General features: G+C 38.7%; 1 protein-coding gene across 1 annotated transcript; it reads right to left on the bottom strand.

The window, feature by feature from the left end:
* Nucleotides 1–2,535: 2,535 nt before the first annotated feature.
* Nucleotides 2,536–20,170, bottom strand: AP3M2 (adaptor related protein complex 3 subunit mu 2). The gene is made up of 9 exons (XM_016195616.2): nt 20,118–20,170; nt 18,468–18,812; nt 14,982–15,153; nt 11,680–11,817; nt 6,707–6,792; nt 6,319–6,452; nt 4,804–5,011; nt 4,388–4,532; nt 2,536–3,066 (listed from the first exon to the last, which is right to left on the bottom strand). The coding sequence occupies exons 2-9, from the start codon at nt 18,738–18,740 to the stop codon at nt 2,966–2,968; spliced, it is 1,257 nt and encodes a 418-aa protein (XP_016051102.1). The 5' UTR covers nt 18,741–18,812; nt 20,118–20,170; the 3' UTR covers nt 2,536–2,965.
* Between the last annotated feature and the right edge of the window lie 3,287 nt (nt 20,171–23,457).

Genomic DNA, 23,457 nt, shown 5'->3' with positions numbered 1-23,457 from the left:
TACTGGCGCAAGAGAGAAGTACAAATATAAAATATACCTGGTCACACCCCAATGCCAGGAAAAGTCGGACCAAAAGAAGAGATATTAACAATGACTCAGATAGCTAGAATGGAATAGTAATAGATATTAAACACTCGTGGTAAGTCAACAGAAATAAGTCTTAAAAATCTCTTCATGGCCATGAGGGATTTACAGATATGGGATAACCACCAATGTTTACATTTGACCAAAACTCCTAATGTCTTATCTTCCAAGAAATCTCTCCTACAATTAAATGTCTGGGAACCTTGAAGCTCTGTTTCATGTCTGAATTAATCAAAGAAGATCAAGAGAATGGGGAGAGCACTAGAATAGACATCAGCAGCTTTAATGGTTTTGTCTTTTACACGCTGGGGAAAAATAATTTGATTGATCTGGACCTTCGTTCTCACAACCTTAGAATGACATTAAGCCCAGGCTGGAGTTGGTGTGGCTTAGTCAGTTGGGCATCGTCCCATGTACCAGAAGGCTGCTGGTTCGATTCCCGGTTAGGGCACATGCCAGGGTTGCAAGTTTGATCCACAGTGGGGGGCGTGGAGAAAGCGATGCATTTCACATCGATGTTTGTCCCTCTCTCTCCCTCTCCCTGCTTCTCTCTCTAAAAACCAATAAAATACCTTTTTTAAAATGACATTAGTACCGACATCCCCTATCTTCCAGAGGTGACTAGAGAATCAAACCATATATATGGCTTTAGGTCTGTTAGTTTAAAAGTACAACAGTGAGATCTTACCAAATTATTTCTCACTGCTTCTTCTGAGGCACACGTGGCATAGCATCACCCAGTCCTAACAACAAAACACTTAGGACGCGGAGGAACTGATAAAACTCAACTTTATTAAGACAGAGAAAATACTTCTGCACATGTTAAACACATGGAACTGAACAGCTCAATCAGGACCCCCTGCACTACTTATGCTAACACACTGACGCTCCACTGCACGCCAGCTCTGCCACACAGGTGGTGTTACAGTCACTTCATATGCTAAGGCTGCGGGTCCCATACCCTAGATACTTTATTTCCCCTTAACTTCCCCACTTGAGATTAGATGAGCTGCCCTGGAGGAAATAAAACAGCTGGACTTACAAAACTAAAAATATTCAGGAGCCATGACTGTTTTTCATGAAACTAAAATCCTCCAGAGCCCTGAGGAGAAGTAATTCTAAAGATTCTACAATCCACAGGCATGGATGTCTCGCCCACCATGGTAGGTGTGTATATATGGGACATAGTAATTCTTGACAAATTCTAGAGTGATGGAACCTGAAACACATTGTATAGTGCACAATTTATCCCAGAGAAAAACCACAAAGCAACATCACTGCAGCAAAACAAGTCCAGCAGGTAGGAAGTTAAAACTAGAAAAAGAATCACTTAAGTATTTTGGAAATGGGGCTTTGGAGAAAGATGGTAGGGTTTGGAGAGTATGGGTCTTCATTTGTCTCCATGCATGAAGCAGCGCACAATATCACTGCTTAAGCTATGGTTTTTAAAAACCTGCCTTTCACATAAATATTTAAATGGGTAATAAACACATTAAACTAGAGTAAAAATTACCCATTGGGAAAGCCTGCGGCAATCCTTCAGTTGCCATGTTTCTGAAAGTGGTTTAGACATGATCAACATGGCCCATCTTCCCACAACATTAGTTTTATTCAAAGATTTGGGGGACTTGTGGAGGGGAGACCTTAAAAGAAAAATGGACCAGTGGAGAGCTACTGTTCATAAATGTATTATAGAAAACAAAACAGTAGACCGAGGAAATCACTTTACTGAGCTGCTTCAAGGATGAGCCACCCCCCAGTGATAAGCATTCTTTTTACGCAGGGTTACAGATGGAAATGTTTCCGACAGGACAGCTTAGACTCCAAGCCTAGTCCGGCACCGACACATGAAATAAGGAATCACTAGGTTACAGCTGTGGTCCACCTTCATGAGGACCGAGCTGGCCACCTACGCTCCAATACTGCGTACAGAACACAGCTGCCCTGGACTGGCTTTTCTGAAACTCTCCGCAGGTAACAGGAAAACGCTGGTGAATTCTGTGAAGTGTTTTGGGTTAGGGGAACGGGGCATTTCTAGCAACCACCACCAGGAAAAGGACAAGTCACCTCCTCACTAAAGATGACAGATCAAGTACTAAAAGCAAGCAGCAGCTGTCTGAAAACTGGTCGGATACAGTCATGGTCTTTAAGGGAAAATCTGATTCTACTGGGGTTTTCCATATCAACAGTGGACTCGAATTTAAGAAGATGCCAGTCAAGTACAAATTTTTTTAAAATATATGAAAGTAGAGGGATCAGAAAGAAATGCTCTCAACTCTATTCTTTCTAACTCTCCTTCATGTGGGACTTGCTTTCTTGCCACTTTCACTTTAGTGTCCTCATACTTTAGTACTCTTTCTACTTTCTTCCCCCTCACAGGTCAGATCCTTAACTAGCCTTTGCTTCACTAATGCTCATTTTTTCCCAAGGTTTCTTTTCTTCGTCTTTTTTCTCTTCTCCTTTCTTTTATATCCTTCCTTCCTTCCTTCCTTTTTCTTCTCCTCTCTCCACCTTAAAAAACAGTAACAAAGAAGTCTTTCATTGGCTTTAGATAATTAAAGCCAAACAAGTAATAAATGCTAGTGTTTTCCTATGGTAACCATGTTAAAAATAGTTAAATGTGGCATCAAGTACCTCTGGCCTCCATCGCCCAGCTCTTCCTTAAGAACTGAGTTGGTGCTGACTTGTTTCAGTTCTAAACCATCCTCCCTGGTGGCCCTTTTCTCCCCTGATTAGTTCCATGGCACTGAAGGCTAAGGAAAAAAGGGAGCGGCTGGGTCCAGAAGGGGGCTGACCTAGGATACAGGCTGGTATTTTTTTACTTTTAGACAAGTAAGAAAAGAAAAGTGTTGGTGACTATTCCCTTTGCAAAACTCTCCCTTCAGGTTCGAACTTGGAACTTTCCAGCTTTGGTCATGTATTTTATGCCCTTAAAGGGTTTGTACTTCTCTCCATACATATCCAGACGGTTCACTTTGAGTCCTGGAAGGAAGGAAGAATATGACATAAGCATGATTCAAAAGAAATCAGTAGCATAACTGTTTAAATTAATTTCAATTCAAAGAGACCAGTGGGATAGAGATAATAGTAGCAATGAACCAAAAAAACAGTAGTAGAATGAACCAAAAAAATATTAGAAGACCTGTTCCTGAAGTGGAAAGGGCAGAAAGTTATACGCAGACTGAAATGAGGGGAAAGGAAAAATAAGAGCACTGTATGTTTTTCTCTAGTTATTGTACTGAATACACGAATTAATAATGAAATAAATTATCATCAAATGCATGAGTAGAAAATAATGAATTAATAAATGAATGCTTCCTAAGTATTCTCACTATACTAAGAAAAAAATTTTATACTATATAAAAACTTTAAAGTTTATTAAGTGTTTTAAGATGAAAGAGTTTATAATTTAAGTGAATTCTAATCACTTAAATTAGACAAGGCCTATTGGTAAAGAAAAACAGGAACTTCATATAAAGTTAAAACCATCTCCTCTCATCTTACAGAATTGTTCAACAGATTAAATAATAGATGAAAAGAGCTTAATACAGTGCCTAGCACACAGTAAATGCCTAGTCAGTGTTAACTAATATTATTACTATCATCCTAAGGTAGGTGTAGACGATAGTAAACCAACTTGGGTAGGCCCGAGGGTCCTAAATGATACCAAAAGCAAGTGTGGCCCTGACCAGTGTGGATCAGTTGGTTGGGGTGTCATCCCATATACTGAAAGGTTGTGGGTTCAATTCTCAGTCTGGGCACATACCTAGGTTGAGGGTTTGATCCCCAGTTAGGTCACATATAGAAGGGAACCAATAGACATTCTGTCTCACATCAGTATCTCTCCCCTTCTCTCTCTCCCTTCCTCTCTCTAAAATCAGTAAGTATATCCTCAGGTGAGGATTTTAAAAAAAGCAAATGTGAAAGTCTTCTGAAATTGGGGAAAAGGAGGGGAAATTATTATTTTTGGTTATAAGCTGAGAATACAGAAGCATTCCCACACTGAAGACCCAGGAAACCTCAAATTGACAACCCTAGGATAACTCAACAACTGCCAGAACACCGCTGCCTACCAATATTCTTTCTTTCTCATCTGTGTCTAGACACTTTTATTCAGGTCACTTGGGCCAACTTCAAAACAAGGATTATAAACTTTTCCCAGAAATGTGCTAGAAAAGATTTTACTAAAGATCACATATCAGGTAATGAAGCCAAACTCGATAAACAGGGAGCCAAGGGAAGGCTTTGTGATGTCTGTGACATTTCTTTCTCTTCAAAGCCAGCTAGGCTGTGGGGCACTTACCAGAAATGGCCAGCTGTTGGATCTTAAACTGTAAGTTAATTGTGGGGTTTTCGTCTGGCTTGGAAGTTCCAGCCTGAAGACTCATGGTCCCCTTCAAACTTGGTAGTTTCTGGGGATTTATTTTTCCTACATCCCAAGACAGCATCTTCAAAGAAAAAGAAAAAAGTTACAGTGAAACCGTTCATGTGAGGTTGTTGAGCTCTAACCTCAGGGCATCTGTTCACAATATTATAACCTGCCTCTAGGCTGTTTTCTCAACAGAGAACACTATTTGTTACCATAAACCATCTCAAGGAGAAAACAATGTCCCTGTGACTAATCGCCCCTTTGGACGAGGTATACAGTCTCTGGAGAGCTCCCTCGGAGTTACTGCTATTTAACACCAGCGATTCAAAACCTCCTGCTTCTCCTCCTACCTTGGTAACTGGGTCAAATGTGTGTGTTCCCTGAGATGGAGTGAGGCTCATATTCAGGACCCCTTTGGGCATCTGGCTGGTGACAATCACTCCCTCCACGGTCTTCCCCATAGTCTGCTTAGGTCCCACTGTTATTTCAAAGCGTCCAAGTGAACTACTCTCCCGGAAACTGATGTTATGTTTGACATACACTGGAATTGCCACCAGGCTGGAAAAGAGACACACAAAAGCCCATTTCATTAATGTACTGGAAAAATGGCAACATTTCCTTCTCCTAAGCTTTTCCGCCCTTACCTACACTTCCTTACTCCTTATCTTAAAATTAAGCCCAGGAAAAAGCTCTAGTAATCTTTGATTTTTTTTTTCTTTTTGTAAAGCTAAAATGCTGTATAGTAATTAAACTAACTCTACTAATAACTCTCTGAATAATATCACAAAATCAAAGAGTATACTAGGCCTACTGCTATGAGAAAGGCATGAACAAAAATTAGGAGTCACCATATTTGTTTAATTTTGTGACATGTGACTGATAATTATTTGTACTTGGGAGAATGATATTCATACATCATGGACATTTTATAATTTCTTGAGCTTTTACTAGACCTTGCCTGATCCTTACAAAAACCCTATGAAGCAGGGTAGGTTGTCATGATTTGACAGAAGAGAAAATAGAGAAGTCACAGAAGAATACCAGTTCTTAGTATCTATTAAGCACTTCCTGAGTGCTGGTCACTGTGCTAAAAGCTTCATCTCTGTTACTGCATTTAACCCTCCCAATCAGGATGAAGTAGGCGCTGCTACTGTCCTGGCTTTATAGATGAATACTGATATGCTTAACCTTGGAGTTAAGTAACCTGCCCAAGGTCAAATACCATAAATACAGAAGGTGAAGCTTAAGTCTAGGCAGTCTGATTCCAGAGCTTTTGCTCTCAAGCACTCAGATATTCTTATAAATTATTTATTCCAAATCACACAGAAAGGTATTGGTGGCTCTGAGGTCTTGTGGCTCTCTTCAGTCCACATACCTTCTACTATACATCTTCTACTAAGGGCTCCATAAACTGTTAGACTCATATCAGAGAATGTTCAAGAACAAAAACCACTGCATTTTGTGATTTTCATTGTATAATTCAATGATTCTTTTGAGTTGGGGGGAATTGATTGAATACAGGTGTACTCAGATTCCAATTTGAGGGGAAAAATGTTCTTGTTTAGACATATAATAATCACAACAAAAATAACAGCAGCAAACTTGAGCACTTACTTTGTGATAAGCACTATTTAGATTCTCTTATTAATACTCATAACAAGGTACTTTTATTATTTTCAACTTGAAGAAAACAGACATAGAAAAGTTAAGCAACTCACCTGAGTTTACCCAATTAGTAAGTATAGAAGCTGAAATTTGAACCCAGGTAACTCCTGAGCCAGAGTTCTTAATCACTATAGCTGTGGTTTACACACACACACACACACACACACAGATATTCCATTCTTAATTATAAGGCTGCTTACTTCTGGGCACTGACATGGTAAGAGAGCAGGCGAAAGTTTCCATCAGGAGGGATAAAGGAAAGGATACGCTCAGATTCCCAGCGCTTGAAACGAACACAAGGATGGAAGCTGACATCATCCAGCAACCTGGGGTTCTATAGTTACCAGGCAAGGAAAAACAATAGGTAGGAATTAAACACCCACATTTCTTTCAGGAGTAATTTAGATGCTGTTTTTATTAACTATGCACACACACACAAATTCTGTAGTTACTTATAGAAAATGCAAGCTTGACACAAGCTGAGTGGCTGTAATTATATCTTTTTGTTACATTTCATTCTCACCAGTCTCTTTCCAAAAGCATTTCATTTCCCCTCCCAAGAACTAAACCTATGGTTCAGGCTTTTACCATGAAGGAAAGTGTAAGGTCTGGCATTCCAGTCAGTTTGACACAAGCATCAATCACTCCCTGGATCTCAGCAGTAATTGTGGAACCTGAGACAGGAACAAGACAAAAAGGTAAGAGATTATGGCTGTCTTCTCTGTTCTTCCCAACTTATTTCCTTCTACCCTCCCTCCTTCCATCTCTTCCTTCCTCTGTCCTTCCCTCATTCTTTCTTCTTTCCTTCTGTCCACCCATCCAATTCATCTACCTAACACTGTCCATCCTTCCAAACATTTATCAACTGCATATCAAGTATGAGATACTTAGATGAAGTAATGGGGATAAAAAAATTAATGAGATAATTAGCCTACAGGAGTTTTCACTTTAGTACCAGAATCAAACAGAATATCATTATCTTAACCAATGGTTCAGAAAATTTCCTATCAGAAATTGCTCTCCCTAAGGCCACCAATGAGCTGTGCTGCTATATTTAATGGGTACTTTTGGTCTTCATCCTACAGGGTATCTCTGTAGCATTTGTCATTGTTGGCCCCTTCTTCCTTTTCAAAATCCTCCCCTCTCCTAGTTTTCCACTTTCCTAGCTCCTCTTCCTCAGTGCCCTCTGCAGATTTCCTTTTTTCACATCCTTTAAATGTCTATGCTTCTAAACTTCTCTTTCACGCAACATTCTCCCTTGGGTTACTTAACCTACCACCCCAGGCTTCAATTTTCACTGATGGCCAACTATTTTCTAATCTTTTTTCCAGTTCAGTCAATTGGACAGCTCCATTTGGATGTCATAGAGGCACTTCAAACTCTACATGTCAAAGTGAATTCATTATCTTCGTTTCTGGACCTGCCCCTCCTGTTTCCAGATCTTAGCTATTGTAAGTAACACTGCTATGAACATAGGGCTGCACAGCCCAAGTGCCCATCAGTAGAGGAGTGGATAAAAAAACTGTGGAACATTTACACAATGGAATACTATGCAGCTGTAAAAAAGAAGGATCTCTTACCCTTTGGAGAGAATGGAGGGACCTGGAGAGTATTATGCTAAGTGAAATAAGCCAGTCAGGGAAAGACAAGTATCATATGACCTTACTCATACGTGGAATCTAATGAACAAGATAAACTGACGAGCAAAAAAGATCCAGAGACATTGAAGCATGCAACAGACTGATGTATATTAGAGGGAAAGGGGTGAGGGGGGCTGGAGAAAAGATTAAAAGAGATTAACCAAAGAACTTATATGCATAACCCATGGACATAGACAATAGTGTGGGGAAAGCCTGGGGAGGAGACAGGAGTAGGGTAGAGGGGGTCATTGGGGGAAGAGGGGAGACATCTGTAATACTTACAACAATAAAGATAAAATTTTAAGTAAAGAACAGTTTATTGATTTTTAGAGAGAAAGGAAGGGAGAGGGGAGAGAGGGGAATGCTGATGTGAGAGCTGAACATCAATCGACTGCCACCTGCATGCCCCCTAATGGGAATCAAACCCACAACCCAGGCATGTGCCCTTCACCAAGAAGTGAACCGGCAACCTCCTGGTGCAAAGGATGATGTCCAACCGAGCCACACCAGCCAAGGCTATCCACATTTTGACCTTTCTCTCTCCCTCACTAGACTTAAGCAAGCTTCTGCAGCCATACACTGTCTTCCTTTCTCTCTCTTTGTAACCCCTTTTGTCTCCTTTAATTGTATAACCTCATCACAGTCAACAACAAAATAACATCATCATCATCATCATCTACAACAAAGGAGGCTCATAAAGAGGTCCAGAACTTTGTATATGGAACACAATTCAGAATTAAGGTTTCGGAAAGATTTTGCTGCAGAACTTAGAAATAATTAGTCAAAAAATGCGGAAAACCATCACTGAACCAAAAGCCAGCTGCCACCCACATTTACTAACATGAACCTCTGAAGGCTCGTCATGGAAAAAACGGGGACCCCTACAGTTATGCTGAGTGCCACATAATAGCCAATTGTCCCTGTGAATGACACACCTATCTTCATTATTAACAGATAATTGTTGTTTTCCTATATTGTTTGGAATGGGGATATTATAGGTATTCAATGACTTAATTACTGGGTTTACTTTTCTCTACGAGAGTTTCTCTCTCATCTTCTAATATGTATTAGGTGTCTTTCATTTGCAGTAAAGAGATTTTCTTTTTCCCTTACTTATATCCAGGGGTCCTCAGCCTTTTCTTTTCTCCATATTTCTCTTGCATAACACCCTCACATTAGTAACACCTCCCACTGTATCACTGTGACTATTATTGCATTATTGTCAGCAAAGATTCTCAAGGGGGAAAGGGGCTATATCTAGTTGGAAAACTCCTAGACTGTATCTAATTCATCATTAAATGCCCACTATCCAGCATTGTTATGTAACACAACCGGTTTGCAATAAGCATTTGTTGAATGAATGAGTTCACTGATATAACAGAACTTTCTACAAATTTCCAAACTCTTGGACTTCTACTCATATTAACCTAATTCAGAATAGAGAGAAAAGGCAGCTTCCTGAATTTTAGTAATTACAGCTTTAGTTCTGCCCTGAAAATTGCGAGTTAAATATTTTCAAAAGGAAATTAATCAACAAAAGATTAGTTTGTTACTTCCTTTTTATTCAAAATAAGATAAATAAAACTAATAAAAGTGAGACAAGCATAAGTCTGCATCATATTTTTGTTTTTAGCTCTATGTGTATAATTAACCAGTAAAAATTTTATATATTTAAGGTGTACAACTTGATGTTTTGATATACATATACATTGTAAAATCATCACCAAAATCAAGCTATTTAGCACATCCATCACCTCACAGTTATTTTTTCTTTGTGTGTGTGTGCGCACGTGCACACGGTCGCATGCAGCGAGAGCCCTTAAGATCTACCCTCTCTAAATTTCAGGTATGTAATATATATGTGAGGTGAGGATGTGTTAATTTAACTAGATGGGAGAGTCCTTTCACAATGCAGCTGTAGTCACTGAGCTGTACATTAAATCTCCAGAACTTACTCATTTTGCATAACTGGAACTTTGTACCCTTTGACCAACATCTCCTCACTTCCCCCTCCTCCTAACCCATGGAAACCACCATTCTACTCTCTGCTCCTATAAGTGAGATCATGCAATATTTGTCTTCCTGTATCTGGCTTATCTCACTTAGCGTAATGTCCTTCAAGTCCATCCACGTTGAAAATGGCAGGATTTCCTTCTTTTTTATGGCTGAGTAATATTCCATTATGTGTGTACATATCTCACATTTTGCTACCCCATTCATCTGTCAAAAGACACTTAGTTTGTTTCTGTATCTTAGCTACTGTGAATAATACTGCATTGGACATGGAAATGCAGATATCTCTTCAAGATATTTATTTCCTTTGGATATAACCAGAAGTGGGATGGTGGGTCATAAGGTAGTTCTATTTTTAATATTTTGAGGAACCTCCATATTGTTTTCCATAATGGCTGTGCCAATTTACATTACCAATAACATTGTACAAGGGTTCCCTTTTCTCCACATCATTGTCCACACTTATCTTTTGTTTTTTTATAATGGCCATTCTAACTGGTATGAGACAATATCTCATATTTTGATCTGCATTTCCCTGATGATTAGTAATTGTTGAGTACCTTTTCATATACCTGCTGACCATTTTTATGTCTTCTTTTGAAAAATGTCTAGTCATGTACTACGTCCACTTTTTAATCAGGTTATTTGGTTTTTGTTTTGTTTTGCTGTTGAGTTGTACGAATTCCTTATATTTTTGGGATATTAATCCCTCATCAGATACATGGTTTACAAGTACTTTCTCTCATTTATAGGTTGCCTTTTCACTCTGCTGATCGTTACTTTGTTCTGCAGAAGCTTTTTGGTTTGATGCAATCCCATTTGTCTATTTTTGCATTTGTTGCCTTGCTTTTGGTGTCATATCTAAAATAAATCATTGCTCACACCAGTGTCAAGAAGCTTTTTCCATATCTTTTTTTCTAGATTTATGATTTCATGTCTTATGTTTAAGTCTTCGATCCTTTTTGAGTTGATTTTTGTATATTGTGTGAGGTAAAGGTTCAATTTTATTGTTCTATATGTGGATATTCAGTTTCCCCAATACATTTAATGAAGAAACTATCCTTTCCCCATTGTATATTCTTAGTACTCCTATTGATTATAAATGTGTAGTTTTATTTCTGAGCTCTATATTTTGTTTCATGGGTCTATATATCTATTTTTATTTCAAATCCATACTCTTTTAATTAAAGTAGTTTTGTAATATATTTTGAAATCAGGAAGTATGAAGTTTCCAGCTTGATTCTTCCAGCTCAAGACTGCTTTGGCTACTTGGGGTCTTTTTTGGTTCCATATGAATTTTAGGATTGGTGTGGGGTTTTTTTCTTTTCTATTTCAATAAAGAATGTCATTGGGATGGGGATAGAACTGACTCTGTAGAATGCTTTGGGTATTATGGCCATTATAATAACATTAATTTGTCCACTCCATGAATATAGGTGTCTTTCCATTTATCTGTGTCTTCTTTAATTTTCATCAATGTTTTAAAATTTTCAGTATACAAATCTTTCACCTCTTTGGTTAAATTTATTCCTTATTCCTAAATATTTTATTATTATTTTTGCTATCATAAATGGGACTGTTTTTTTAATTTCCTTTTAGGGTAGTGTGTTGTTTGCATATAGAAATGCCACTGATTTTTGTATGTTGATTGTTTAGTCTACAACTTTATTGAATTTATTAGTTCTAAGAGTTTTTTGTTAAATCATTAGGGGTTTCTGCATATACAATCATGTCATCTGCATCATATTTATGTTCATTCCTAGTGCCTAGCATAGTGCCTGACACAAAGTAGGCACTAAGTTAAAATGAATGATTCTGAATGGAGGATAATTCTGCTAATAGCAAGCATTATATAAAAGAAGACTTCTTCTATTTTCATAGTTTGGAGGACAGATTAAAAGCACCTACCTGATTTATCAATGATGGCATCAATCTCTTCAATCACATCAAAATAGGCCTCATTGTTGGTGTATTTCACCCCAGTCCGTCGCCATGGCACCACTGACAGTTGCCCAGTGGGAAGCTGGTCACCCACATTGGTGCTTCCTGAGACAATGAATATTACTGTAATTTAATTCCAATTTGATGATTGGATGTAACCAATTATCTAACAGTCGGAGAACATCTCCCTAGAAGTTTCTATGCTCTCACTATTCAAAGAATTTTTCAAACACCCTCCCTGCAAAAACATAAGAGTTTTCCCAACTTCTACAGGGGTAACCTGGTTTACTTTAAAAACCTGTCTCCATCTGGTCTGCCTTCTCAAGTAGAACAAAGGTTAAAAAAGTTACCTGAGAAACAGATATCATATTTTGGTTTTGAAAGTAACTTGAACTTGGTCTCTCAAATTGCACAATAGCTTGCAGCTTAAATAATGTATTGGCTTTCAGTAGAGATGGTAACCTACATATAGATATAAAATTTTCATGGGTAAAAACAATATTCTGGTTTGAGGTAGGTTCTTAAGTACATTTATACTAGGTATTAAAATATACACATCAACATAATCTCTCTCATACTAATATTTAAACTTAGGAAAAGAATACAAATTAGATCTTTCCCTGTCTATAAGAGTTATAAATCAATTCCTTGACTTTTCTCCTGTGGGCATCAAAAAAATTTTTTTTAATTCAAAGGTTCTATACTAAAATTATGAAATACTATAACTAATTCAAAATCTATTTCCTTCTTCTGTAACCTGCATCTTTTTAATCTAAAGAAAGAAACATTAAACATACATATATTCAGCATGTTTACAAAACATTTCAGCTTTTCAAAAGCGGTTCTCAGATGCCTGGCTGGCGTGGCTCAGCTGTTGAGCATTGAACTGTGATCAAGGAGATCAAGGTTGAAGTCCCAGTCAGGGCACATGCCCAGGTTGTAAGCTTGGTCCCCGGTGGGGGACATGCAGGAGGCAGCAGATCAATGACTCGCTCATCACTGATGTTTTTTTATCTCTCCCTCTCTCCCTTCCTCTGTCTGAAATCAATAAAAACATAGTTTAAAAAAAAAAGTGGTTCTCAGATACCTTTTTCTAGATTTAAGTGAGATTCCAGAAAAAACTTAATAATATGCATAAATGACTCAGGTACTAATAATAAAGCTTTTTAAGGTTAAAATTAAGCCCAAAATATTGAAAAACCTAACAAATTCATTTTCTTAAAAAGATGCACTATATATTAAAACCTGTCCTCAAGCTATAATAATTAAATCGGTATGATAATAAAGCAGGAAAGCCTAAAAATAAAAAAGAACAAGAATACATAATGACTTAGTACAAGATAAAAATATCATTTGAAAACAGGGGAAAAAGATATTCAATAAATGGTGGCAGGAAAAGTGACTGACAATTTGGAGAAATAAACATAGAGCTTTACCTTATATTGATTACCAAGATAATTTTGAAATAGATTAAAGAATTAAATCAAAAATAAAATCATAAAAGAATTAGAGGAAAATACACTCTTAAAAAAACTTTCCCTTCTCCAAGATCAAAAAGACATTCTCCTATGTTTTCTTCTAACAGTTATAAAGTTTGTTGTGTTTAACTGTAATCTAGCTGGAACTTATTTCATATCAGAATAAGGAGGGGGGGCTTCATTTTTTTCTATATCAATGCTGACTGTCCCAATGCAATATATTTAAAAACTGGACCCTGGCCCACTGTTTTGATATATGACCACATCTATCTATACCAAATTACTATAAATACAATGGTCTGTTTCTAGGCTTTCTATTGTATCCCAATCATCTATTTGCCTGTTACTGGGCCAATACTGTATTTTTTAAATTACCAAAACTTCATGATGTATCTTGTATCTGATAGGACACTTTCTCTCTTGTTCTTTTTTTAAAAAAAAAAAAGTTATTTTCGCCGGGCAGGCATGGCTCAGCGGTTGAACATCGACCTATGATCCAGGAGACAGAGGTTTGATTCCCAGTCAGGGCACATGCCTGGGTTGCAGGCTCGATCTCCAGTGGGGAGCGTGCAGGAGGCAGCAAATCAATGTCTCTCTCATCACTGATATTTCTATCTCTCTCTCTCTCCTTCTCCCTCTCTAAAATCAATAAAGATATATATTAAATATATATACATATATATTTACTTTAAAAAATGTCTTAGTTTTTATCTCTTTCTTGGTTTTTATAACTCATATCTGTTCTCTAATTTTTTGTCTCTTGTACCATATGAAATTAATAGATCTTGATATTTGACAGGGAAAATCCTTCCAACCCCTTTTTCAAAATTGTCCTGGTTATTTGTGCATATTTATTCCTGTTAAAATGTATTTTCAATCAGTTTGTCAAATTCCATATAAACCCTGTTTATATATTTAGCAAGACCCAAAATGCAAAATTAATGAAGAATGATTAATTTTACTAAGTCAAAAATTTTTTCATGTTGCTAAGTAAACAATACCTTGTACAATGTCAAATGACAAGACAGATTATGAGAAAATATCAGTAACAGAATATTCAAAATATGTAAAGAATTCCCACAAACCATCATGTATATTTCCAAAATATATGGTAGTTTAATATCCTTAAATGAAAGGAATTACTTTAAATTAGAATAAAAAAAGAAAAAACATTTCAACAACAAAAAATAGGCAGAAGACAAAAAAGTATTTCACAATAGGGGGAAAAACAGTCAATAAACAGTTAAATAAAAAGTGAGTGTCTGAATAACAAAATACCACTAAATTATCAAATGTCCAAAGCTTTTTTAAATTAATAATAATAATCATAATAATAATGATGTAAAAGAATAGTTATCATAATAGGATAGCGTTCACAAAATATTGATAAAAGGCAAGTTTTAAAATATATACAAGAGTTGTTTAAAAATGTTCTATCTATCCATCCATAATCCATCTGTCCAGAAAAGACAAAAAATATATGTTAAAAGTGTGATGGGATTAAGAATTTCACATTCTTTGTGCTTTTCTGTATTTCCAATGTTTCTACAATAACCATGTATTTCTTCTGTATTCAGAAAAAAATTTTTTAAAGGAGAACACTTCATTCTGTCATTGAAATTAGCATAATTAAAATCTATTTCAGTTCATACTCAAAGACTATAAAGAGCAAAATTAAAGCACCTGGACATTTGAGATCACCAAAGATAAGCACTCAAAACAATGCACACACCAGACTAAGCCACACCCACGATGGCAGCAGCTTTCTGTGGGTTCCCCCTTTCTCCATACCTGTTATGGTGTTGACAACCGTTCGAAGGATAGTGGGAGGCTTTATCAGTTCTTTGAGGATGTTTGACTCGGTAGCTAATGGAAACCCGTTATCAAGCATCTCTTCCAGTACCTCGTAAACCACAACCACATTGTCTTTGATCACTGGCTCTGAACAGACTCCAAAATAATCCTGATGAAAATACAATATATATATATATTTATCACTCAGAGACTGTAATAAGTGAAAGAATTTTACTAGAGAATAAGGATCTAGTCCTGTCCATATGTGTTTACTCAGTGTGTGGGATATTCTTCTATAATGAGGGAATGAAGTACAACCATAGTTCTCTTAGGTAAAAAGAACACTGGGCTGACTTGCAGTACTAGTGTCATTACTAACTTCTTTTATAAACTAGAGTAAGTCATTTAACCTCTAGGGATTAGCTTCTTCAACTAGATAAAATATGTAGAATACAAAACCGAATCTAGACTATTGTATGTGCTTATGAACAAGAATTTGAAACAGCTATGATAATTCTTAATATGACATAGATTGGGCCTGAAAATCTTTTTAACTCTTAGTGTGCTGCTATCCCTTAATAAGAATTTAGAGGGAAAATTAAATTAAAATAAAATAAAATAAAATAAAATAAAATAAAATAAAATAAAATAAAATAAAATAAAATAAAATAAAAATATAAAGATGAGCTAGAAGACCAGAAAATCACTTCGGATCATTCCTACTCTAAGATGCTAGGATTCTAAAAATGCTTTGTCCTTTTATCAACAAAGGCTAAACTTAGATGCTAAATTATCTGGGTTGTGGAAAAAGCACTGGATTCCAAATCAGAAGACAAGGATTTACAATCTTGTCACTTACTAGATTACTAGATTGTCATGCTAACTAATTTGGGTCTTGATTTCTTTAATAGTATAATCAGGAACTAAGCATGATTAAGTGATAATATATGTGAAAGTGCTTTGTAAACTATAAAGCACTATGTAAAAATGCAAAGCATGATGATGAAATGATTTAGAAAGAAATATCTGTGGTCATTTGGTGTACCTTTCTAGCAATGTCAGTCATGTCTTTTACTGGACCTCTGAGATGGTCATACAGCCCTCCTTGAATTCATCCAAGGAAGGGGAACTGACCCCTTTTTGAGAAAGCCCGCTCTATTCATGGACAGCTCTGATTATTAGAAAGCGCTTTTGCTAAACTAAAATTTGCTTCCTAGATCTCCATTATAGCGCAAATTTATAGAACAGCCCCACAGTTATTTGAAGACAACTACAGGATTTCACTTTAGTATTTTTGCTCAGGGCCAAACTCCCTGTTTGATCTTTCCACTGTTCATGCTATGGTATGGTTTCTAGATTGTTTCACCATCTTGTCATTTCTTTGAATATGCTCTGGTTTTCCAATATTCTCTTCAAATTATGATATCTGAAATTGATCGCAGACTCCAGATGTGATTTAAATTACATCAGGTAATGTTAATTATAAAAGCTATTCCAATGTCCAATATCACTTAGGAATGTGTTTCTAAAACAAAAAATATTTTTTCTTAAAAAATGAGGATTTAGGGGGAAAAAGTTACACATTTACTTCCCAAGACTGATTTTATTTCAAAAATAAATAAAACACCTCACTAGATTTTATAAATAAGGCAGATTGTGAACTCAGTTGGCATTTATAAGGAGACTTATGACAAAATGCTATAGCAAAAATGCTTGCAATTCTATAGCTGAAATTCTTCCATTATAGTCTAGACCTAGAAATATAATACAGCCAGAGAGAGAACGTACATCAGATAAGACACCAAAATCAGGATGTATCCATTTACTTTTTTTTTTTAATCCTCACCCGAGGATATTCTTTCCATTGCTTTTCAGAGACAGTGGAAGGGGGAGAAAGACACTGATGTGAGAGAGACACATCGATTGGTTGCCTCCCGCATGCGCCCTGACTGGGGACTGCGAGCCTGCAACCAAGGTACGTGCCCTTGGCCAAAACTGAACCCACGACCCTTCAGTCCACAGCCCAATGCTTTAACCACTGAGCAAATGGGCTATGGCATGTATCCATTCACTTTTAACAAAAGCTTCAAAAATTACAAGCTATGAAGTCCCAAACTTCCAAACTAGCCACTTTACTGTTTTCTCAAATTCCTCTGTGGTTTCAACTAAACAACTTTTCTCACTTCCTGTCTTATGATTAGTTAGATACTATCTTTATGGCAATATGAAGCTGTTGTCAAGTTTCATCAGTGAGGCTGTACGTCTTAGAATGGGGTAAAGTATCATATGTGGAAATCATAACAGGGCCCAGTTAGAGTGGCTGAAGGTCAGAGCAACTGGGTTCTTATAGTTTCTCCACATACTGGGGTTTATGACTCTCAGGCTTTCACTGTGTGAAAGAACTAGTATGCCACATGAGAGCTGGAATTCCAGAATAAATACTACCAGAAAGTGTCTGTGGGAAAAATTATAAAATATAATTCTATTGGAATGAAAGCTGTTTCAGACATGTGATCTAGATATAAGTGCAAATGAAAGGGCTCTCTGACTTGTTTTTCAATTTTTGTCATAACACTTGGGTCCTCGTTCTCTTCTTTTCCAGCTCCACAATTTCTGTATTCATGTGACTAATTCCAGACCTCACATGGCATAGAAGTTGAACCAAAGGGCCCTTGCTTCTCATTTATCATGTGAGTTATGCAAATACCACAACAGAAACTGAGCAAGTCTTTTAGGGAGAGGATTCCACTGTGTGAATCCAGAGCCTGGGCAGCCTAAACTCTTACGCTATAAATGGTGCTGGCATCATAGCACAACTTACTTCCCCTACACCCCACTGCCCAAGATCTTCAAATCTATCAATGAAAGAAAAACTCAAAATAAAAACTGTATCTTGTAAAACACGTTACTTAAATTATTTTGGGTACAGATTTTCCAATCTTAAGTTTCCAACAGGAATTCATCACTACTACTCCTATGCTGTGGATAAGTACCTCAAACCCGAGATGAAGTATGGGTTCGCAAATTACCCCTGCCAGGGAGAGTGAAAACAAACATTACTTAGTTTTTCTACTTTTTAAAAAGTATATATATCTTTACACACTCATCACTTTTTGATGCAACTCAAAGCAGTATAATTAACAATAGTTAGCATCAAGTCCACTATTTTTAAAAAACAACTAAAGTTCTCTGATTTGTGGACAAAAATTAGACAACAATTTCCAGAACTAAAATGACAGTACACAATCATACTGAGTAGGGTGGCTTTCTCATGCAACAGGTTCAAAAGTATTCAATTTGTTCTTTTAGATGCAGCCAATTCAATAAGTAGAATCAAGAATCTTATCAGATGGGAGAGGAAGTGAGCAATGTCAGAGTTTCGATTTTTTTAAAAAGTTCCTCAATTGAGGCTGAATATAATGGAAACAGAATAAGAAAGATACTTTATCATTTACAGGTATGAACCTCCTCACAGTCACGTACCTGAAATGTATCCACTACCCGGTGAAGGAACTCAATGACAAATAGAGGTGGGACCTCCGTCTGGATCACAGCCACAAAAAAGATCTTGTGCCGGTATACACTTAAGAGATAGTGGTGAGGGGTAGGGATAACTGGTGGTACATTTTCTGCCTCAGTAGCTCTCTCTTGTGCCTCAAAAAAGTAATCACAAACAGAACGGCTGACCACGCTTTTCCAATGTTTCTCCAGGAAAATATCTCCAGAGGAGTTGATCAAGAAAAGGCTATGAATCATGGTGGAGACTGTCAGTGAGAGAGGAAAGTCTTTTTCAGTCTGAATGCCTCAGGACTCCACAAATTTTCAACCCTAAAAACAAAAGAAGTTATAATCAGTTCCATTCAACCAAAATACCTTCCCCATCTTTTCCAGCAATCCAACTCTTACCCATCTTTCAAGACTAGACTCAAGTCTTCCTCTACTGCATGATCCTGAAGTATCCCTCCCTAGATTCCTAAGGATAATTATCAGCCATCTTGTTTGTCAATCAATTATATGCTGCCCTGTTATCCTTCCTAGTGTCTGAATCATGTCCATTTAAATTTCAACTTAATTTTTGTTTATATATTTATCCAAACTGGACTGGAAGGTCCTTGAGAAAAAAGACCATGCTTCATGTTTTTTGTTACCTCATTGCACAGTGTCTCCTTGCATGTAAGAGGGCTTCAAAGAATATTAATGAGTTTCATGCATTTAGTCACAACTCACACACATATAAGAAATGTTTAAGGTTCTATAGTCTCATATAGTAGCCATTACCAAAGTATGGCCAGTGAGCACTTGAAATGTAGCTGGTCCAAACTGAGATGTTGTGTGTGAGATACACACCAGGTTTTGAAGGCTTTGTATGAAAATGAGAATTTAAGCTATCTCACCAATAATTTAATATTGATAAATTAAATTAATGTTAATTTAATTTTGATTATATTTAATATTGATATTTTGGATGTATTGGGTTAAATAAAATACATTAAAATTAATGACCTGTTTTTAATTTTTTTTTTTAAATGTGGTTAGTATATAGTAAGTATGTGGCTCGAGTTATATTTCTATTGAACATTGCCAGTCCATGGAATGGGAAGCTGTCAGTGTGATCTTCATTCATTCAATCCCCACTCTCTGAGTATTTGTTATTCACAAGGCTCTGCTTGGATGCCTTTAAAAAATCCCTCTGGGGGATACCCCTGGTCCCTCAGGCAACAGCATCTCTACCAGTTCCCAGGAGGCGGTGGCCGCACTGTACCCCAACCGTGTCCACTCTGAGCCCAGGAGGTAAACAGCAAAGGCCTGTTGTACCAAGTGCCCCAGCTCGAGCTTAATCCCTCTGCCCGAGGACAAGACAGCAGGAGGACAGGAAAGCTGAGAGTAGCCAGGTTGTGGAGGGAAGACCGCTGCCAAAGTGGGTTAGTCCCGCGCGGGTCCTCGCCCAGCAGCCTCTGGGCACTGTCTGAGGCCAGGGTGGCCAAGGCAGAGGATTTAAGGTATGTGCACATCCGCGAGGCGAAGAGAGTCGCCAGTTGGCGCACGTGCATTGCCATGGCAACAGCATCCCCTCCTCCCTCAGCCAGCCGCCAGGAGCGGGCCACCTCAGCAGCCCCGTCGACAGTCCCTCACCTCTGCCCGCCGCATCCCGCAGCGCGGAGGTTCAGTCCGGTAGCAACTCGTGACCCAGCCCCGCTCATCCCCGCCCCACCCTCGAGCGCCCCCGCCCCATCCTCGCACTCGCTAACCCCCACCCCGGTCCGCCCACTCCCCCGACCCGGGTCGCAGGACCTCCTCACCCCGCCTCGCTCTTCGCGGCGCCCACCGTTCAGCTGCGCGGACAGGCCCCGCCTCCCCCGCCCCCGCTCGCGCGGCGGTCGCCGTACGCCCGCTGATTGGCCAGTTTAGGGGCCTCGAGCCAGCGACCGAGGTCTGAAAGCCGCGGATTGGGTGTCAGTGATTCGCTCCTCCCCTCTGATTGATCGCTGTTCGCCGCTCACCCTGTTCTTCGGCTTTGGCTCCCAATTGGCCCTTGTTGAGGTTTCGTTCATCTCCAATTGGTGCAGCTCTGCGGTTCCAAGTCCTGATTGGCTATCGTGAACAGTCGGCTGGCTGCCAGTCACAAAGAGCCCGGCTTGCTGGTGCTGCCACCTTCGTAACCGCGGAATGTGCCTCGAGGGGCTAAGAAGTGTGATTTCCAGGGCATGATTTATCGAATAGCGTATCGTGGATAATAAATCGTGAGCAGTACTAACTACTCTCTATTAGATAAGTGCATTTAAAAAGAAACATGATGCCCTTTCATTTGTGTGCATTGGGTATAGTAAAGGTGATGGGCAGTATGGCCTCTTATCCAGAGCTCTGGACCTAAATTCTGGAGACTTCTTCCAGCCCCCCAACTAGACCACCACCTGCTTGACCTTGGGCAAGGTATTTAACCTTTCAGAATCTCAGTTCCCAGAACTGAAAATGGGGGTGGGAGTGAGGTGCTAGGCAGGTATCTCTCCAAATTGCATTGGAGCCCTAATGACTTTGACACTACTGTTTTAAGTGATTCAAGTCATTGTGGTCCAGAAAAGCATAGAGTAGAAGTCAGAAGACAAAGTTCAACTTCACGTATAAGAAAAATTAGTTATTAAATGAGATGAGGTGTGGAAAGTGCCTGGGTGCCTGGCACATTGTATACATTCAATAAAATGGTAAAGTATGATGATGGAGGTGATGTCTACTTACCTAGACCACGAGGGTGTTACCCTGACTGTGCTTTACTTTTCACGTTGGTGAAATGGATCATGAGTGGCAATTGCTCCTTACAGGACCATGATAAATGTTTATTGAAGGTGGTGTGAATTGTTCTCTGCCATACTTGCTAAGGGCTGATAGTCGGCAAATTTACTTTTTTAATGATTTTTTAGAGAGAGAGGAAGGGAGAGGGAGAGAGAAACATTGATGTGAGAGAGAAACACCCATCAGCTGCCTCCTGCATGCCCCCTACTGGGGATTGAGCGCACAACCCAGGCATGTGCCCTAACCGGAAATCCCACCATGGACCTTTTGGTGCATGGAACAACACTCAACCAACTGAGCCACACCTGAATTTGAAATGCTCCAACACTTACTAGCTGTGTTACCTTGAGAAAGTACCTTAACTTCTCTAAACTTCAAGTTCCTCACTTCTCAAATAAGGACACTAATAGTACTAACTTTGTAGAGTTGTTATTGAGTTACGAAAGTGTTAGCGGTTGTTACTACCTAAGAAGTAGCACAAGATACAGTTAAACATGGTTACTAAGCAATGTGTGTCTAAGGTACAGAAATGTGGGTCTAAGGAGTGAGGTGTTAGGCAGGTACCTCTCCAAATTGCATTGGAGTCCTAATGACTTTGATACTACTATTTGTAAATGCTGTGGGCATTTCTCATTCATTGAATTAACATTTACTGAGATCCTCCCATGTATTAAGCCCTATGCTGGAGATGCTGCAATGACTAATATCACAGACATAGCCTCTGTTGTCACAGAGCCTAACTGGGAAGAAAATAAGAAGCAAGTTGTTAGAAAACAGTGTGATGAGCAAGCAGCACATGTTGGGGATGCTGGTGGAGGAGGCTGACCTGTAGTCAAGAAGTCCTATACTGAAACCTGAAAGATGAATACGATTCCATTAGCATGGAAAGACAGAGAAAAGTGCATGTGGGAAGCTCAGGAGATGAGAGAGTGAACTGTAGCTGAGTTAGAATGGGAGAAAGAGGGCAGACTTTTCTTTTCCTAAAGTGAGATTAGGAAGATAAGTAGGAGCCAGGTAGTTGTGAGCTTTGTAATAATTGTTAGTAGTTATAAAACACTATGTGTCATGCACTGTCCATTCATTCCATAAATATTTAGTAAGTCCTACTATGTACCAAGCATTGTTCTGGTGTTTGGATACATAGTACCAGTGAACATAAGACAGAAATCCTTGCCCTCATGGAGCTAACATTCTAGTGAGGAAAGACAGATAAGAATCAATAAACATAATAATTAAACTATATAATATATTAGAAGGTGGTAATTGCAATGAAAAAAAAAACAACAACAAAAAAACCAGAAAGGAGATCTAGAACATCACAGGACTTGGAGGGCAAGTTATAGTTTTGTTTTTTAAATATGTCTTTATTGATTTCAGAGAGAGGAAGGGAGAAGACGAGAGAGAGAAACATCAATGATGAGAGAGTCATTGACTGGCTGCCTCCTGCATGCCCCATACTGGGAATCGAGCCCGCAACCCGGCCAGGTGCCCTGACCAGGAATCGAACCTCGATCTCCTGGATCAGAGGTCGATGCTCAACCCCTGAGCTACGCCAGCCGGGCGAGTTATAATTTTTAAAAGGGTAGTGAGAGTGAGTCTCATTGAGAAGAGAGATTTGCGCAAAGACCTGGAGGAGACAGAATTAGCTACGGGGATATCTGGGGGGAAGAGCATTCCAGTAAAGGGAATAGGAAGAACAAAAACCTTAAGACCACAGCATGCTTGGGGAGTCCCAGGAGCAGTAAGGATGACAGTGCAGCTGGAGTAGAATGAACAGAGCGTAAAGCAGATGAGGTTACAGGGTTGAGGGTAGGGACCAGATTTCACAGGATAGTGATATCTGTTTTACAGATTTTGGCATGTAGTGCTTTTGAAATGGGTATCCAATGGAGGGCTTGAACAAAGGAGTGGCAGGATCCGATTTATCAATCTGCTGGGTTGAGAAGAGACTGTAGATGGGGTAGGGTGGAAGGAGACCAGTTAGAAGTGCACTGCAGTAATCTAGGGGAGTGACAGGGACTTGGGCCAGGGTGTGGCCAGCGAGGTGGTGAGGAAGTTAGATTCTGTATATAGCCTGAAGGAGGAGCATGCTGGATTTCCTGATAAGATGGGATGTGGAAAGTGAGAACAAGAGAAAATAGAAGGACCACTGAGCCTGACCATCTGGCTCCATCAACTAAGATGA

Source organism: Miniopterus natalensis, chromosome 2, assembly GCF_054644295.1.
Source record: "Miniopterus natalensis isolate mMinNat1 chromosome 2, mMinNat1.hap1, whole genome shotgun sequence".
Taxonomy (NCBI): domain Eukaryota; kingdom Metazoa; phylum Chordata; class Mammalia; order Chiroptera; family Miniopteridae; genus Miniopterus; species Miniopterus natalensis.
Note: the sequence above shows the minus strand (reverse complement) of the source record. Positions and strands in the feature narration are given on the sequence as shown.

Bases quoted from the DNA above. Each gene is read 5' to 3' on its own strand.
- AP3M2 (XM_016195616.2), bottom strand. From the start codon at position 18,740: ATGATTCATAGCCTTTTCTTGATCAACTCCTCTGGAGATATTTTCCTG. The intron at 6,793-11,679 runs GTAGGTGCTTTT...TTCCTGTCTCAG, and splicing joins TGCCATCATTGATAAATCAG to GTTCCACAATTACTGCTGAG. The intron at 3,067-4,387 runs GTAAGTGCCCCA...CCTTCCTTCCAG, and splicing joins CCAACAGCTGGCCATTTCTG to GACTCAAAGTGAACCGTCTG.